The sequence below is a fragment of the Agelaius tricolor genome, unplaced genomic scaffold (genome assembly GCF_023055355.1).
Source record: "Agelaius tricolor isolate 1412-34295 unplaced genomic scaffold, bAgeTri1.0.p SCAF_6, whole genome shotgun sequence".
NCBI classification, from domain to species: domain Eukaryota; kingdom Metazoa; phylum Chordata; class Aves; order Passeriformes; family Icteridae; genus Agelaius; species Agelaius tricolor.
In genome coordinates this window covers 23,831,045-23,848,673 of record NW_027269266.1, presented here as the reverse complement: position 1 = coordinate 23,848,673, position 17,629 = coordinate 23,831,045, and the positions used below count along the sequence as shown (strand labels likewise).

Here is a 17,629-nt window from a genome sequence, read left to right as displayed (position 1 = left end):
TTAAGAATATTTTGAGTTGAGAGGGAAGTGTAGAGTACGTGGTTGGGTACTGATGTGTACAGGTAAGATTTACTACTCACTGTAAACTTCCAAGTCTGTGATGAGAAAACAGTATTTGCCTGAAGTGAAAACAGGCTCAACATATTTTGGGATCACTGCTCAAATGCACTTTCTGCTGCAACAATGCAGCATTCAAGGAAATTCAGTTATTTTTTTTTAAATTCCTAGTACATTGGAGATTTATGTATCAGGGCAATATTCTAGACTGATATTTTAGTTATTTTAGCTTTTTGCTAATGTGCACAGGAACAATACAGTGCTTGCTGCCTTGTCAAAGGTCTTGTGAGTGTAAAACCTGTTCATTCCTTCTCCATGTATGAAATTCTACAGCCTTTTTGGTTTCTGTGATACTATACTTTCTCTATTTTTTTCCCTTTAAAATAAAAGATGAGGCAAAAAAAAGACAAAACAAACAAACAAAAAAAAAATAAAGACAAAAACATGCAGCTACTCAGGACCATTTGCTAGCTGCAGCCGTGTTTGTAGTTTGTCACAGGAGGGAACAGGATGCAGATCCAGGGTGCAATGCTGTCTAGTTATATTCTAGCTTTCTTCCTGCTGTGGTAGCCTCTTTTTCTCACTCTGTTTGTTTTGGATAAAATTAATCTGCACAGTTCTGACAGCTTGAGTGCATTGGTTTGGGTATTGTGTCAGGTGAGGATGAGGAATTGAAGTTAGTGGTCCACCTGGGGAAAGCAGGGATGAGTATTTGCTTGGCTTGCAGGACTGATGAGAGCTGAGGGACAGCCTATAGGGTTCTTTCAAAGTGGCTAAAAACATGTAGGGTTTTCTCTGTTGTTTGGGGTGGATTTGTTTGGTTTTGTTTTAATGTGGATCAATTCAGTTATTAAATTTTATTCTCACAGCAATCTTTCCTCCTTTTGAGGAATGAGAAGTTAACAGTTCCAAAGAGAGCACTGCAGGGTCTGAGACCTGCCAGGTGCTTAAGGTGCTCCCCATGCCCTTCATCTCTTTAATAAAGCCTGGGTGCTGGTTTAGCCTCCTGTTGGTTGCTTGTGTGGAGCCTCCCTGGGTGTGCCACATCCCAGAGTTCCTGACAGTGGCTCTCTAGAGAAGTTCCCCAGTACAAACCAGCATGTAAGATTCAAGAGCACTTGGCAGGACTTTAGGACCCTGAGTCCATTGGTCAGAGTTTTTTGATGTGGGATGGTTTGAAATCAGGTAAAATTTTTGAAACTCTGTTTAAAACCACAGTAAAGTGTAAAAGCAGCCTGTCTGAGAGTCTTGGAGGGGTGGACTTATTTTTTTTTCTGATAGAGACCTAATTTTTGGCTCCCATTAACAGAAGTTGTGCAAAGAGGATTTGATACAAGATAAGCCTGTGTTTGAGCTGGCTACAGAACAGTGTCTCCAAAGGAGAGAGCAGCTGAATTGTGGGAGAGGCTGCTTATTTCTGTAAAAATTATACTGTATGTTCCTCAGTGCCTTTCCATGGGATAGCCAAAGCACACAAGTCACCTGCATCATGCCTTCACAGTCCCTCATTTTGGAACTTTGGGCCTTATTGCTTTTTATTTATGTATTTACATCGATATTGTGGTTGACAGAATGGCTGTAGTTTGGAAAGTCTTAGTTTTGTGTAAGCCTGTCTCTGGATGCAGGTAATGCGCAGAATTGTATTTTTACTTTAATTGAATAATTTCAATTTCTTTTCATTTAAAGGAGTAATTTATTTTTTTTTTATTTAAAAAGCTTGTTCCCAGTAAAGGGACTGCTGCTGTGCTTCTCTGCAAGTTGGTAGGGGTAGTAGCTGGGGGAAGTGGTACATTAACAGCTGCTTTCCAAGACCTGTTTGTGATATTTCACCCACCCCTCTCTGTAGTGCCACTTTTTGGTGCCTGGAAACTCTCTCAACAGGAGAAAACTAGCTGGGCAACCAGTTTTTTTCCAGCACTATCTCAGGTTTGGATCTTTTAATCACCCCACGAGCAGATGTTGGCTGCCCTGGAGCCCGCCCGCCTTTGTGTTTCTGCCATGCGAGTCGGGGCTGACTGCGCCCCTTGTCTGTGTCCCGGGAAGCCAAGAGGCAGCCACGTTTCCACAAAGAATCTGTCAAAACTTCAATTCGGATCGGGAAGTTGCTTCCGGGACAATTTCCCTAATTTTTGACAAAATTTTCTTTTCCTAGCCGGCAGATGGCAGCCGCCAGTTAGCGCGTCCGTGCAGATGAGCTCCTCATCCCTGGGGAAGATGCGCTCCTTCCTGCTCTCCCTGCTTTTAATATCTTCCTTACAAACGATTGTCACTGGGATTTGTGCGTGAGCCTCGTGGAATTTAATAAGTACTTGATTAGAAAAAGGATAAAGCCACGCATGAAATAAAATGCTTTCAAATTGATCTTGTTCAAAAGATGTTGTGCAGAGCTTCTCATGCTGGTGCTGCAGGTAAGGTGGCAGCTAAGAGTTGAATTGTATTAGTATTGAAGGTGTTCAAAATTCCATTTAGAGATAATTCAAAACTAGGTATATTAAAAATCAGTTATTTGAGTTGGGTAGGTATAAAATGTCAGTTCTAGGGAAGTTAGAAGACAATACCAAACTAGGGAATGAGCAATGTTAATTTTGCCTCTGAAGTTCTTAGGAGTTTTCCTTTTTCCTTTTTCCTCCATGATTAATATAAGGATCATAAGGAGTTCAGATAGGTCATACAAAGAGAACATTAAGATAGAATCATAGAAAACTTTGGGTTTGAAGTGACCTTAGAGATCATCTAGTTCCAACCTTCCTGCCATTGTCAGGGATACTTTTCAGTAGATCAGATTGCTCAAAGTCCCATCCAACCTGGTCATGAACACTTCCAGGGATGGGACATCCACAACTTCTCTGGACAACCTGTTCCAATGTGTCACCATCCTCACAGTAAAGAATTTCTTCCTTAAATCTAATCTAAATCTACTGTCTTTCAGTTTAAAGCCATTCCCCTTGTTCTATCACTAAATATCCTTCTAAAATGTCTCTCTCTTGTAGGATCCCTTGGGGTACTGGAGGGTGCTATAAGCTCTTTTTTCCAGGCTGAATAGCCCCAACACTGTCTTCATGGAGAGCTACTCCTGCCCTCAGATCATCTCCATGGCATCCTCCAGTCTTGCTCCAACTGCTCCATGTCCTTCCCATGCTGAGGTGGGTGCAGCAGTCCAGGGGGTTTCACCAGAGTCGAGTAGAGGGGCAGAATCCCCTCCACTGATCTGCTGGCTGCACCTCTTTTGGTGCAGCCCAGGAAACCATCAACTTTCTGGGCTCTGAGCACACACTGCTGGCTCAAGCTTGTTCACCAGCACCCCAAGTCCTTCCCCTCAAGGGAAGGAGTTCTGCTCTCAATCCATCCTCCATGCAGCCTGTCTGTATGCTTGGCCTTGCTCTGACCCAGGTGTGAGGCCCTGCCCTTGGCATGGCTGGACTCCATGGACTCCTACCTCTCAAGGCTACTGGGAAGTTTTACAGGGGCATGTCAGAAAGGCTGAGGTACTTTTTTTCTCAAAAGCATTGTTTTAAAAATACAAATGCATTATAAAATGCAGTACATCATATAAATTTGGAAAGATTTCCTGTTTATGTAAATGGTCAATCCAGTTCTTTTGTGAGCTGTGTGAGGATGAATTGTGTATACCTTAGCATCTAGACTCGAGCCCTGTCAGGACAAACATCTCCCAGTGATCATAGATGGTGTAATGGCAACATGGAAACACACACAGCCTTTTGCCTACTCTGGACATGTTCTGAGAGAGGTCTTATGCTTTTTTTTTTTTTTTTTTTTGGGGGGGAATGTGTGTCTTTGTGGTACAGGGTGCTTAATTGATGAATTTTCATCAAGGAGAAGATAAAGTAATTGAGTCCAAAATAGTCCTTTAGAAAATTATAACATTGAGTACATAAAATTAATTGAACTGACCTCAATTCCTAAACCATAATCATCTTGCAGAGGCCAAGAGGAGAATCAGGTTGTTCTGGTTGTAAAAGCTGCCTCCATTTTTGCTACTCTCAAGGATAGAAGTAATTGTCTATATTAATAAACTGTATTACTTAACATCTCTCACCACTGCTCTTGAAGACTGCCTTTAACACCTGGGGCAAAATGTATATTAATACAAATTACTTTTGATTAAAACCATTATTATTTTAGCACAAAAAGGAAGGGGGTGGTAGAAAGGAACATTCTCCTTTTAAATATTTAAATACTCATTATATCAAAGTGATACAAATTACTGGCTGACTGACAACTTGCTAATAATAGCTTAAAAATGCAAATAGAGCTATTATCCCAATTGACACTAATTGGAACTCCTTTGGCAGCCTGGGAGGGCAGGACAGGAAGGTTTGATTGTTTCCTCAAGCTGGAATTGGGCTGGTGAGGAAGTATGGGGAAGATGTGCTGTGGATAAACAGGTTTCCATCTGCAGACATCAGAATTCATTATGCTGTATTTCAAGAAACTGCTCTGAAGTGCTGTCTTGTGCCTGTGTACGGTTTTGGTGAGGTTTGTAGTGCATGCCCACATGGTGCAGGTTTTGCTTGGGCTGAGTTAGTACTGTGGGAATCCAAGCTGCAAATGCTCAAGTCTCACAAAACAGCTGAGATGTCTTCTGGGTGTTGTGAAAATTCACTGTCACAAAATTCACTGCATAATATTTTTTTAAAATGCAGTCTTAGAATAACTACACTGTACATACACATTCTTTCAGTAATTAGTGTGTATCTTCTCCAGGCCAGGTTTGCTTCCAGAGCATGTTGCTCGAATTTTATTGCTTTGGTACACAGAAACACAATGTGGCTATTGCTGTCTGAGTTTTATTATAGTGAAAATTAAAGCATTTCTATGTGCTAAAATTGAGTATCTGTGACTAAAGATGTTCTGTTACTCAGCTAGATGTTTTTAATGCTAACTAGTTCATGAAAATAAAATGTTGAAGGTGTATTAACATGTATTGGCACTGAGGCACTCCAGTTGTGACTGAGAATATAAGGCATGAATTTATGCAGTTCTTTACCTGCTTCACACAGTTCCACTCTCTCTTGCCTTGGGTGGTGTCTCCATTGTTTCATTTGTTTGACTCTATGATCTTAAGGGTCTTTTTCAATCTAAATGCTTCTGTGATATGTTGGTGCAGGTGTATCCTTTAACTCTTTTACAGATGAAAGAGAAATATAGGAAATGGTTTAGATAGAGAAAAAAAAAAAAAAGAAAAGGTACTCCACCCCACCCTCCACCCCACCCCACCCCCCAAATATTTTCTTAGCATTTAACATTATTCATTATAATTTGTGATGTTTCTTTGCACTGAAGTTGGCTGGTTGGGTACATGGTGTGCATTGCATTTCTAGCTCAGCCACTGTTGTTACTTCTGGCCAAGCCATCTCACCTTGCTGGGCTTCCTCCCTCCAGGCTTCTGGGAGAGCATGAAGCACCATGAGAGATAAAGTGTTTTGTTGTCTAACATTCTGTTCACATTTAATTTCTTCCATATGCAGCAAGTGGGAACATTGTGTAATTTGTAGATGGATATAGAAAACAAGAGGTGATGTTTTTTTTGCACATGTTTTATATACCTCTCTTTAAAAAGGAGTTTCTGAGATGGTTTATTCTGACAGAAATCAGATATCTACCAGAAATGGAGCAGTGATGATTTTAAATAAATATCATAATGATTTTCACACAGTCTCTCCAGCTGACAATTGTTTCAGTCTCTATCAAAAGTATTAAAAGAATAATGCACAGAGTGTCTTTTTCTCTTCCATGAAAGATGTGGGTTCAAGGATATTCGTTCACTTGCCAACACCAAAACCAAAAATTTAAAAAATTATGCTCTTTAATAACAATTATCTTCTGTAAAGGGAGGTGAGCTCTTTTGCAGATAACACGAGGATGTGAGGCTGTATCTGGCACTGCAGGTGGCTGTTTGCTGGGGAAGGAGCCCTGTGTGCTCTTGTCCTGTCACTCTGAGATGTTTGTCCATGCAGTGTATAACATTATGGCTAAGGGAACTGCTTGGGCTCATCAGAAGAGCATTTGGTCATTACCAACGTTTGGGACTTGCTCAGTATCTCCTATGATAAAGCAGTCAGCCATCATTTTGGAGACATAATTTAAGGGACAAAGTTTGCATTTAAATAATGGCTGTTGGAAAATACCAGTCTCCTGGCATGAACAGAGCATGGATTTGCTTCAGAATTAGCCAAGAGCTGCAGAGCCTGAGCTCCCCAGGTGAAATGAGGTATGGGGGCCAGACCCCCTCCCAGCTCCCCGTTTCATGGGCAGGGTTTGTGAGCAATGGCTCTGGCTTTGGCTTGCCAGGGTAAATTTGGCTGTATCTCCACCATGGACAACCAGTCTCCATGCAACAGCACAGAGATGGAGATGATGGATGGAGCTGCTGGCCCTCTGTGTCACTCTTGGGCAAGACAGGCTTCTGAGAAGCTGTCTTCAACATCACTGTCTGGGTGAAGGGGAGTGCCTGTGTGTAGGGGAGACAGTGCCTACAGAGGAGCAGTCACATGTCACAATGCAGATGATTGATGTATTTCTAGGGGAAAAAATAAGCAAAAAGGGTGCTAAGCATGTTGGAGGTGGGCTGTGATGTCAAACTGCCTGTAGCATTCCCAGTGGGAACAATTATCAGCATTGGGTTTACTCTCTGTGCTGATTTCCTAGAAAGACTTTCATTGCTTTATTTAAAGCTTGCTTGCATTTGCTGACAGATGCCCTTGCTGCAGTGTTATTGATTGGCTTGTGCAATATGATGGATGTCTGCTGCCACCAAAAAGAGCACAGCCTGTGTCCCAGTGTGTCTGGCTGTTGGGGACAGTGAGGGATTCAGTGAAAGCCTCTCCAAAGCCTGCAGTGGAGCTGGAGAGTGGGCACTGCCCAGTGGTCCAAGGCAGGAATGGCCTGGGGCTGCAATCAATGCTGTCCCACACATAAAAGTGTTTAAAAGCCAGTGGAGCCCTAAAAGGAAGATTAAAGACCACAGAAATGATTTAAAACTCCCTTTGAAGTACTCAATAGTCTACAGACTATATTGCTTAAGACTAAAGGCAGATAAAACCAGAATTCCTCTTTGTGTCTCCAGGATCCCAGGATGCCTGTGGGGACATGTTGGGAGTGAGTCTGTGGCAGGAGCAGACAGCTGGCCTGGATGCCTGCAATGTGTGCAATTCATGCACCTCCACCTCTGCCAGGAGCTGCTGCACAGGCACATCCCACAGCCCCAGGGTGGCATGGCCTGGCTGAGCCATCCCTGCCAGCACTGAAATGGGAGGAGGGATTTTTAATGAATTGTTAGTAGAGTCAGTTGAAATATTTCAGGCTATGTCATTTGGTGTTTTTGCTTTATTTCTAGCTTGGAATATATGTCTATACAAACATATAAATCAATGCTAAATTGAAACTTGTCCAAAATCCAGGTTAGCACAAATCTGACATTATTTTGCCATCAGAAATTAAAATGAGTTGTTTAAAATGCCAGATTGAAACCATTCAACTAGACTGACATGTAAAAGAAGACTATTTTGGTGACAGCCTTTGGCTCAGCCTTTCCTTCTAGGGTAAATTGTGGTAATGCCACTGACATTCTCAAGGGAAAGGATGCCACCCTGAAGGACTTTGACAGTCTGAAGAGTGAACCTGTGTGAATTTCATGAGGTTCAGCAAGGCCAAGTGGAAGCTCCCACACCTGGGTCAGGGCAATCCCAAGAACAAATAAGGCTGGGCAGGGAATGGACTGAGAGCAGCCCTAGGAAAAGGACTTGGGGCTCTTTGTGGAAGAGCAGCTCAACATGACCCAGCTTGCAGCCCAGAGAGACAACCCCATCCTGGGCTGCACCAAAAGCAGGGCAGGCTGCAGGGAGAGGGAGGTGATCCTGTCCTGCTCTGCTCTGGTGAGACCCCACCTGGAGTGCTGCATCCAGCTCTGGGTTCCCCAGCACAGGGAGAACATGGACCTGTTGGAGCAACTGCAGAGGGTGGGCATGAATTTGGTCAGATATTTAAATTGAAAGAGGGTAGTGTTAGACTGGTTTTAAGGAAGGAATTCTTTACAATGAGGGTGGTGAGACTCTGCAACACGTTGCCCAGAGAAATTGTGGATACCCCACTCCTGGGAGTGTTCAGTGTCAATTAGGTTTCAACTCTGAGCAAACTGGTCTAGTGAAAGGTGTCCTTGTCTGTGGCAGGGGGTTGGACTAGATGATCTCTAAAGGTGCCTTCCAACTGAACCCATTCTGTTTTTTCTAGAAAATTCAGTCCAATCTGTTTACTGGATGTTGTTATTTAGTACCTGTGCTGTCTTTCAAACACTTAAAGCCCATGAATATTTGTGGGCTTTGCAGTGGGTTACTCCAGTAGGGAGGTTTTTGAGATGTGCAGGCTGCAGGGAGTGAATGGTGGGGCTTTTTCTTTCCTCTCTGTGTCTCAAAATTCAGCACACACACACTGTGAGCTCTTGTGAGCACCAGGGTCCTCCAGGCAAGGGTAACAGCATTTTAAAGTTTTTCTTTCTTTCTACCCTTCACCAAGCATTATTCAACATGATTTCCACAGTCCTTTTGCTGTGCTGCTAGCCCAGCAGTCAGCTTCTCCTCCTCACTGAGCTCAGTGAGAGTTCATACAGAAGTTTATCAGCCTGAAAATTAGCCCTGGAAAGACAAAGAGCTGTCAGAGTGCCAGTACAACCACTGTATCTCACATCAGTGTGGTCCCTGCCACAAGCCACCTCAGTTTTCCCACCGTGTAGCCCCCACCTTGCTAGATCTGGCTTCTAGCTAGGTGAAAGTGGGATCTGCTTTAAGCATGGGCAGGCTTAGGTGCTGCTTCTAACCCAGAGGAGTGAGGTCCAGCCCCCACCTGCTCCTAATGGGGGTAGTTGTGATGATGCCTCAGAAAACCTTGAAAATGGAGGTGTACGAGTTCATTTCCAAAGTGGAAAACAACAAGCAGTGAATCCTTTCACATTAGTTAGTTTTAAATTTAGTTTGTATACACTGGCTGTTTTTATTTGTGATTCATCTGCAATGAAAGTTTGCATCATAGCATCAGAGAAGTATAGCTCATAGCAGGGGGAAAGGTGATAGAACTCCAGATGCCTTGGCATCTGCTGAGATGGATGTAGCATTTCAGGCCTATCCTGGATATATAGCAATCAGATATTTTAATTAAAAAGATAATTACAGTCACATATTTTTTCTTTTATATTGCATGGATTCACACCCACAGGGGCTTTTACTGTGAATCTGAGGGATAGAACTTATTAAGAGCTTGGCTTTCAAATAATAAACCTACAATGCTGGATTAATTCCACACCAAATTATTTGAGCTGGGGGGGGGATACATCCTGCTCTTTCCATTCAGTAAACACGCTTCCTGATTTCCATCAGGTTTAGAAGGGGTGGCACCTTGTGTGACCTGGAGCAATCCCAGGAACTCCTATCTCCCTCAAATCCCTCAAACCTTCACCAAAACACACATGAGGAGGTTCACAGCTTCCCTCCAAAAAGAAAATAATTTGATCTTTCTTTCCAGTCTCAGACCACTGTTGCTATTTCTTATTCCAGACCAACGTGGGAAATAACTCCATCACTATCACCAAAGGAAGTATGTTGCAAAAGCCCCAGAGTAGTTTTTATTTAAAATGTTACTATCATAAAATTCCAGACTATGAAATGAAGACTTTGGATTCCCATTCAAACATTACCCATCCCCCCTTTTAAAATATATTGATGCATAATCACAGAACATAAAACATGCTGCAATGATACAAATATATTTTTTGATACAGAAATTACAGTACATAATAAACCATGAAAACAAATTGAGGCACTAGACTGGACATCAGTTCTGTTCTGCACTAGCAGTGAAGCTGATAGACTCGCTTTCAATGAACAAAAGAATACTTGCTTGTTTAGTAAACATAACTCTACAGATCATATCAAACATGTGCTTTGTTGTGAGACATCACCAGGGTTGCTGGTCCTCTCAGAACCACAACACACCTACACAACACGTGTCACTGCCACAATATGAAAAATAATACTTTTATTGAATGTACAGCTCGAAAAAAACCAAACCCCTTCAGTTATTAAATAAATAATTATTTCATACAGTGGTTAGTTTATATTACACTGCATTGGCCATTAGAACAAATGAAGTTTAATAAATAATGCACGGGAATGTCTCATTTACGCCTCCGTTCGTAGTTCTGTGCTATGCTCCCTTCAGAGGACCCTGCAAAAAACGAAGCACATTGAAGCACAAGGTACAGCCTTGCATGAGCACCAGCAAGCACACAGAGTGTCAGAGACCTGCAGCCAGCTGGCACAACCAGGCACCAGTGGCATGTTTGGAGCAGAGACCAGGGCTCCTGGCCCACCCCTGAGCTGCTTTGGTTTGGTGTTACCTCTCAGACTACACTGTCCTCCAGAAGGCTGAAGGGCTGAGCAGTGTTTTCCAGCTCTCATCTGCTGAGCTGCTTGAAGCACCATTAACTCAGAGCCCCTTTACCTCCCAGTGATTCATCTAACTGATAGGATCTAAGCATTCAGGTCAATTTGTGGCAGAGGGGTTCTGCACACACATATCCACCTTCATTCCTGTGCAGTCAGCTCTTTTCCAGCTCTTGGAAACTCTCCCTGTCCACAAGCCCTGCCCACAGGGATAATTTTACTGTACACTGTGGCAGGAGCCAAGCTCCTCAAGCTTCTCAGACTACCATGCTGACAAGCTGCAGGCTAAAATAGTCTTAAGCAATGTATTTTACATTTAGTAGTGGTAGATCTCTCCTTCTTTCTCATTTAAAATGAGAGTGAAATCCAGAGAGCCTTTCTTGAGCAAGGCTGTCCCCAAACCAGGGATGGAGACATCAGCATCCCCTCACCCTGCTCTGGCACCTGAAGCTGTAAATCTGCAACACACTCACACCCAGGGGGACAGCACCAGCTCCTGCCCACTACCAGGGAGCTCAGGGGCTTCCTGCAGAACAGAATCACAGCATGGGGTAAAGGTCCTGCCCAGTTAAATATCTCCCAAAAGGGAGAAGTGAGGGTAGTCCTAGAACTCACTATTCCTGATCTTGCTTTGATTACACAGTCCTTAGGACCCATCTTCTCCTCTGGTGGAGCAAAAAAAACCTTCTTATCATTTCCCCCTCAAGCCTCCCTGCAGAGGCAGAAAAGCTGTGAATTCTAGTTTTACCTGTCAGACAGTTGTTACATAGCCCAGCAGAGTAAATCATTATTCCCTTTTGTCAGAAATACCACACAACAGTATCCTGACTATACCAGCAATTTTGAAATTAGGGCAATAACATCTTTGCATTTTTTAAACATTTTCTGTATTTTACATTCTCATATTAATGTAAATGTAATCCCAGTGGAAACCAAACCAAATTTATTACTTACAGGCTATTTACTTTTGTGATAGCAGATATATTTACAGGTATTATGCATTTAATAGCTATTGCCACTGCAGAAAATTGTACAAAATTATTCATGATATGTAGCAATTTGCAAAATAATGCAGAGAGCAATATTACTAGTCTTGAAGGGGGTTTAATTGAAAATAAAAGTTACTGACAACCATAATTGCAGAATATAGATCACAGCACGTATCCACATAATGTAAAGGTGTCAGCTAGTAATTTAACTTTTATCATCCATTTAACAAAACAGTGAGAACTGTTTCAGAGACATGAAATACATATTATTTTTTAAATTTTTTTAATTCTTATCCTGGAGAATCAACTGATACTTTATAGCTCACAGTGAGGGATTTCCTTAGTACAGCCCTAGAGCACAGGGAAGGAAGGTAGAGCTATGGGGAGACTCCGGGTTCTGCACAGGAGGGGAGAGGAGAATTCTGGCCCATATGGATGCTATGGGAAAACAAATTCACAGTACCCATTCAGAGTTTAAAATGCTTTAGGTGAAGTCAAAAGCTGAAAGAGACTGTGAATGTTTAACAGTCTGATCTGCAGAATGAGGTGGTGTTAATGGCAAAGTTCTGTTCTTTCACCCTCTACTCCAAGTATTAGGAAAAAGGGTCTCCAGAGAAGATATCCTTTTACCTGGTGAGATCTGGATTTAGACTACAAGTTAAGTGACCCTTGCATTTTCAGCCTCCACATTTTTCTTGATATGTCATTAAAATTTAGGGAGTTTTGTTTTAATAGCACTTTGGGGACTAGCAGGACATGCAAGGACAGGACAGTAACGAAAGTGCTCTGGGGAATTCTACCTGAGTTGCCAGCAGCTCAGACTAGCCTGGTCATTTCAAACATTGAAGTGAACACTGAAATATCTTGGGTAACAAAGAAAATTCTGATTCTTTTACAGAGAATTCTGGATCTACACTGCATGAAAACTGCTTCTTCCATCCGCTGGGAGAGAGCAAAGAGGCAACGGAATGAAGAGGCTGAATATCACCAAGTATCAGATTTAGTCAAATACATACCAGAATTTAAAGATCTTTTGCCCATAAGTCCAACAAAGGAGTCTGTTTTATGCCCTGAAAAAATATATTTAGGGGTATTTTAATACATTTTAACTAGGCAGGCTTTTAAAATAACAGGTTCTTGCAAGGAAAGAAGACAGGGTCTGAAACTGTTTATATCACAGACCAGTGGTTCACATCACTCTCAGACAACAGAGAATGAACAGCAGTCTGACTAATCAGACTGAACAGGATAGACCAAGGCACAGGCCAGTTAGTGGACATCTTCTCATTAGGTTAGATAGACCTTTGGTTTTGGGGTTTTTTTAAGTATAACGGAAAACCAATGGCCACTAACAGTACAAAACTTATTTCTCTCCCATTATGATTCCTACTGATCTGAGCAAATGCACAAGAAGGCAGTGTCTTGGTATAGCCTGTGTCTGTGTGGTGCATCTCTTCTACCTGTTGTTGTTTTATTTCTGTAACGTGGAAGAAAATCCTCCCTCACAGGTCAGGTGGAGCCCTTACTGGAGAAGAAGCCAATGGGACTCTGTGTCTGGACACGTCTGAGCTAGACAGTCTGGCTCTATTTTTGGAATATTTATAAGTTCAGGTATTACCTTCCTGTCCCTTTAGTAATTCTCAAGACACTGGAAGTGTAGAGGATAAATTACTCCAAGTTTAGGCCTACAGTACATATCAGGTTATAGTAGTAGCTATAGTTTCAGACAAGGAATTAAAATTAACTGTTCTGCTTTATCTAAAGTGGCTTTGGAGTCAAACCTAGAAGTTTCTCTTTGGAAAGAATTTTGCTTGGTGAGTTCATATACAAAGCAAGATACTCAGACCTCATATGTATTAATTCAAGCTGAAGCAGTTTCAGAAAATTGTAATTTTTTTACTTTAGTCAGATGGAAATTTGGCATGAGCTTTGTATCAGACTCTTTATTTGGTCTTCCAATGCATAACCCCAGAGAAAGCATCTTGTGAATAATAGAACACTGGGAGAGTTGCCGGCCTCTGTGGACAGAGGAGGTTTCACAGGATATAAGATAATATTTACTTAATAAAAATCTTCCAGTTTCTCTTTAAACATGGTGAGATAATTTCAGAAAATAAAATTACCACTGTGCAGAGCAAGGTAACACCCCAGTGCTGATAGCATCTCCTGCTGGGTGTTACACAGAAGCAGAGCAAGGCACACTTACTAGTGGGGCAAGATATGGCTCTTCACATGGCAGCACATCATCACTCAGCCCCTCCTGATTCCCAGACAATGCTGAGGGCACAGATGCAGCATCTCGCATGTGAGGACTGGGTGCTCCCATGAAAGCATTCTTGGGACTTGGGAATTCATTATTCTAATCTTCCAGATTTTGCCATCTTAATTGCTCCTCTCAGAGTCTGGCAGTAAGCCTGCCTTGCCAATGAGAAATGCTTACAAAATCCCCCCTTGGGAAATAAGAGAGAGCTGCAACATCCGCACATTAATATGGATTGAAATCTCAAGCTTGCAGCAGCTCAGATGAGATACAGGCTCACAGTGGCGCAGAAGGGGAGGTTTCAATTCTTTAATAGATCATTTCTCCACCAGTGGTGCTGCCAGTCCCTGGCTGAAACCAGTCACCTTCTAAATAATCCTGTCAAATACACTATTCTCTATTTGAATGTCTTCTAATGATTCTTAAAATATTTGTGTTTTTTAAACTTACTTTTGTGAGAGATCTGGCCATATCCTGATTGGAAGAGGAAAGGAAAGAGAAAAAAGACAAAAAGAGTTGTTAAAAAAGGATTGGCATATACATATGATGCTATGGCAGTGCTTCAAAAAATCAGATACAAAAACTAACCTACGCATATTCCACTTAAGGGAATTAGAGTGATGGTTTACAACTGCATTTCTCTTTGAAGAGACTAAAAGCTTGTTTCAGTTTAACCCACACAATTTAGATTAGTGTAGCTCCAATTTCTTAGATCAATTCTTGGTTGGGTAAACGTGTAGAAAACATGACAATAATTGTATACTCAACCAGTTTCCAGTTTCACTTTGGTGATGGCAAGGATGCTGACCTATGAATTATCATGCTATCCCTTACTGGGGTTTACGGGCTGTAACTGGTACACACTTAAACTCACTGATTGGAAAAGAGAGGGCTTTAAACTCTTATCTCATACAAAACTTGAAAGAAACAACACAGCAAAAAAGCCTAAACCCAAAGTACCCTCATGGCAGCCCAAGAAATTATGTGTTACAGATGTAACACATATTCCCGAGCGATAACCGTGTAAGATTTGGACAGGAAAGGGGAGAAGAGCTGTGCGGAGAGGCGTGAGCAGCCCCCGCCCCGCTCACCGGCATCCCGCTTGCCCATGAGGCCGAAGAACTGCTGGGGCCGGGGTCTGCGGGCCATCCTCTGCAGGAAGTGCTCCAGGGGCAGCGGCAGCTCCTCCTGCGGGGCGACAGCGGCGGAACTCAGTGCGGACCCCCCTTCGGTCCCGGCACAGAGCCCCCGGCTCCGAACCCCTCCCGGCACAGAGCCCCCGGCTCCGAACCCCTCCCGGCACAGAGCCCCCGGCTCCGAACCCCTCGCTCCCCACCCCGCGGGGCCGCCGGGGCTCACCTTCCCCTGGTCACTGTCGGACCAGTCGGACCAGTAGCTGAGGTCGTCGGTGGCTCCCATTTCCTCGCCCAGCGCCTGTGACGAGGCCAGGAGGAGCACGGCGAAAGCCAGCGGGAGCCTCATCGCCGCCGGGACGTCCTGCGGGGGCAGAGGTTGGAGCCGTGGCAGCCGCAGGCAGGCACAGCGCACAGCCCTGCCCGCCCGGACACACAGCCCTGCCCGCCCGGACACACAGCCCCCGGGCACACTGCGGACACACTCCCTCGCACGGACAGCCCCACACTGCCCAGTTACACCGGCACCCCCGCCCCGACTGCTGCAGAGCCCTCTGGAGAGACACACATCCCACACCAACTACAGCGGCACGCAGCTCGGTGTGTTCCCCAGCACACGGACAGACACACAGACACACACAGCCAGCGGTGCCCCTGCACACACGCACGTACGGAGGAAGATTTAAATACACCCTCACACGTCTGTGCACATCTAGGATTTGCACTTTCCCAAATACTCACACGCAGACAGATGCATCCCCCTCATACACACATCCAGGTACACATGCATCCACTCACGAACTCAAAGAGCTACACACTTTAAATGCTCACACCCACGGAGTAACATAGCTGTCCACACACACAAACACAGAGACACATGCGTCCAGAGGTGCACACTCATCCCTTTGCACACCCAGACACATAAGGACAGGCACAAAAACATGCTGGCACATCCAGGCTCGCACGTGCGGACACACAGGCACGAGTAGACACCCCCCGGAGAGGCAGCCACATACGGACCGGGACAAGGCAATACACACACACACACAAACACACACACACACAAACACAGCCACAGGACAAGCGCACCCCCCGCCCACAGGCGCGGCCGGCCGGGCTCCCGCAGCGCACGCACCGTCTGCAGCGGGCAGGGCGAGCGCTGCTCTCCGAGCGCATTGGCCGGCCCTGGGAGCGCTCCCCACTTTATATGCCGGGAGATGGGGAGGGCCGGGACAGCCTCATTTGCCTAAATGCAATTACCCCCGGTTTTATCGTCCCAGCCCCGTCACAGCCCCCGCCCCGGCGAGCAGCCCCCGCCCCCAACTCCGGCGGCGCCTCTCGGCTCTGCCCGGGGCCAGCGGAGCGGAGCGGGCGGCTCCCGTCGCTGCCCGGGGCCAGCGGAGCGGGCGGCTCCCGTCGCTGCCCCGCCGCTCCCTCCCCGCAGCTCCGCGCCCTCGGGGCCGCCCCGCACCCTCCGCGGCCAAGGCGCGTCCCGGCGGCGGACGCGCGGTGAGGGTGTGGATCTGGATGAGGGATGCGGGATGCGGATGTAAGGGTGCAGACGCCTCTTGTCGCCTCTGCCTCTCTGTCCCGCTCCCCCAGGGCACGGAGAGATGCTCTCCGCTGCGAGCGGCACTGCCGGCAGGGAGAGCAGCGGGCAGCGAGCCCCGGCGGCCAGGCAGAGGGGCAGCCTCCGTGCCCGGGCCGCTTCCTGCCCCCGGCCCTGTCTCCCCCGTGCTCAGGTAGCCCCCAGCCCACCGGGACTAAAAGTGAGGGATGCACGAAGCTGAGGAGGGCCAGACAGGGTGGGTGCGGACACCCCAGGTCTGGGGGGTGTGTGCCTGCTCAGGGGCTGCCACCGCCAGGTCTGGGGTGTGTGTGCCTGCTCAGAGGCTGCCACCGCCAGGTCCGGGGTGTGTGTGCCTGCTCGGAGGCTGCCATGGCCGGGCAGCAGGCCGGCACCGCCGGGCTGGCTGCGGGAAAAGGCGAACCCTGTACTGGAGAGAGTACTGAGCCATAGTCTGCAGCAGCACATCCCTGCCGGCGTCCTTCCCCTGTGACAGATTTGTCTATAAGATTGCAGTTAAATAAGATTGTGACCCAGTCAGCTAAGGGTCACTCTTGTCAACATGGGTTGCTTGAGGGTGTGGTTGAGAAAGAACGATTTGGAGAAGGGATTTCATGCAGCCCAAGCACCTGCATTGGGCACCTCTGCTGAGGGCTTGAGCACGGGTGGTGAGAATGCTCCTCATTCTGACTATCAACAAGCTGGCAGAAACCACAGTATTTATCAACTCTAGAAACCCAAACCATCAGATTTTCATGCTGCACCTTTGCAGCGTTCCCTTTGGTGTGTGAATTTTGAAGTCTCTTGAAGAAAAACTGTTTTCTTGTGGTTTTGTTTATTATTTTGTTTCTGTTTACTATAGTGCCAACAGAGCACCATCAGATACACCAAACCAGGCTTGCCAATCCTGCAAATATTCCTCGTGTCTCTCAGAAATCCTGAGAACTCCCAACTTTCTATGAAGTCAATTTCTATCACTTGGAAAGTACAAATTTGAACTGAAATATCCTATCTCTTCTAATTCGCTAATTCAACATTTTACCAAAATTGATGTAACCATAACTTGACCTATGAAATTACAGTGATTTTATTTTTTGAGGGAGCAAGAGAAGAAAAAATTAAAAAGGGGTCCTTTCCAGTCTTCAGACTTTAATGAATTCAAGTACTTT

General features: G+C 45.1%; 1 protein-coding gene across 2 annotated transcripts; it reads right to left on the bottom strand.

Annotated features, from left to right (window-relative positions):
- Positions 1-9,664: 9,664 nt before the first annotated feature.
- TAC1 (tachykinin precursor 1) lies at positions 9,665-16,183 on the bottom strand. Of its 2 annotated transcripts, XM_071429049.1 has the most exons (6): positions 16,029-16,183; positions 15,120-15,257; positions 14,852-14,948; positions 14,211-14,234; positions 12,517-12,570; positions 9,665-10,293 (listed from the first exon to the last, which is right to left on the bottom strand). In XM_071429049.1, exons 2-6 carry the CDS (start codon positions 15,240-15,242, stop codon positions 10,244-10,246), a joined length of 348 nt encoding a protein of 115 aa, XP_071285150.1. In that variant the 5' UTR covers positions 15,243-15,257; positions 16,029-16,183; the 3' UTR covers positions 9,665-10,243. The 2 variants fall into 2 exon arrangements, with proteins under 2 accessions (XP_071285150.1, XP_071285149.1); XM_071429048.1 differs by lacking the exons at positions 12,517-12,570; positions 16,029-16,183.
- Between the last annotated feature and the right edge of the window lie 1,446 nt (positions 16,184-17,629).

Coding starts and splice junctions, on each gene's coding strand:
- TAC1 (XM_071429049.1), bottom strand. CDS start 15,242: ATGAGGCTCCCGCTGGCTTTCGCCGTGCTCCTCCTGGCCTCGTCACAG. Junction 14,949..15,119: donor CCGACAGTGACCAGGGGAAG/GTGAGCCCCGGC, acceptor GTCGCCCCGCAG/GAGGAGCTGCCGCTGCCCCT. Junction 10,294..12,516: donor CAAAAGATCTTTAAATTCTG/GTATGTATTTGA, acceptor CGTTTTTTGCAG/GGTCCTCTGAAGGGAGCATA.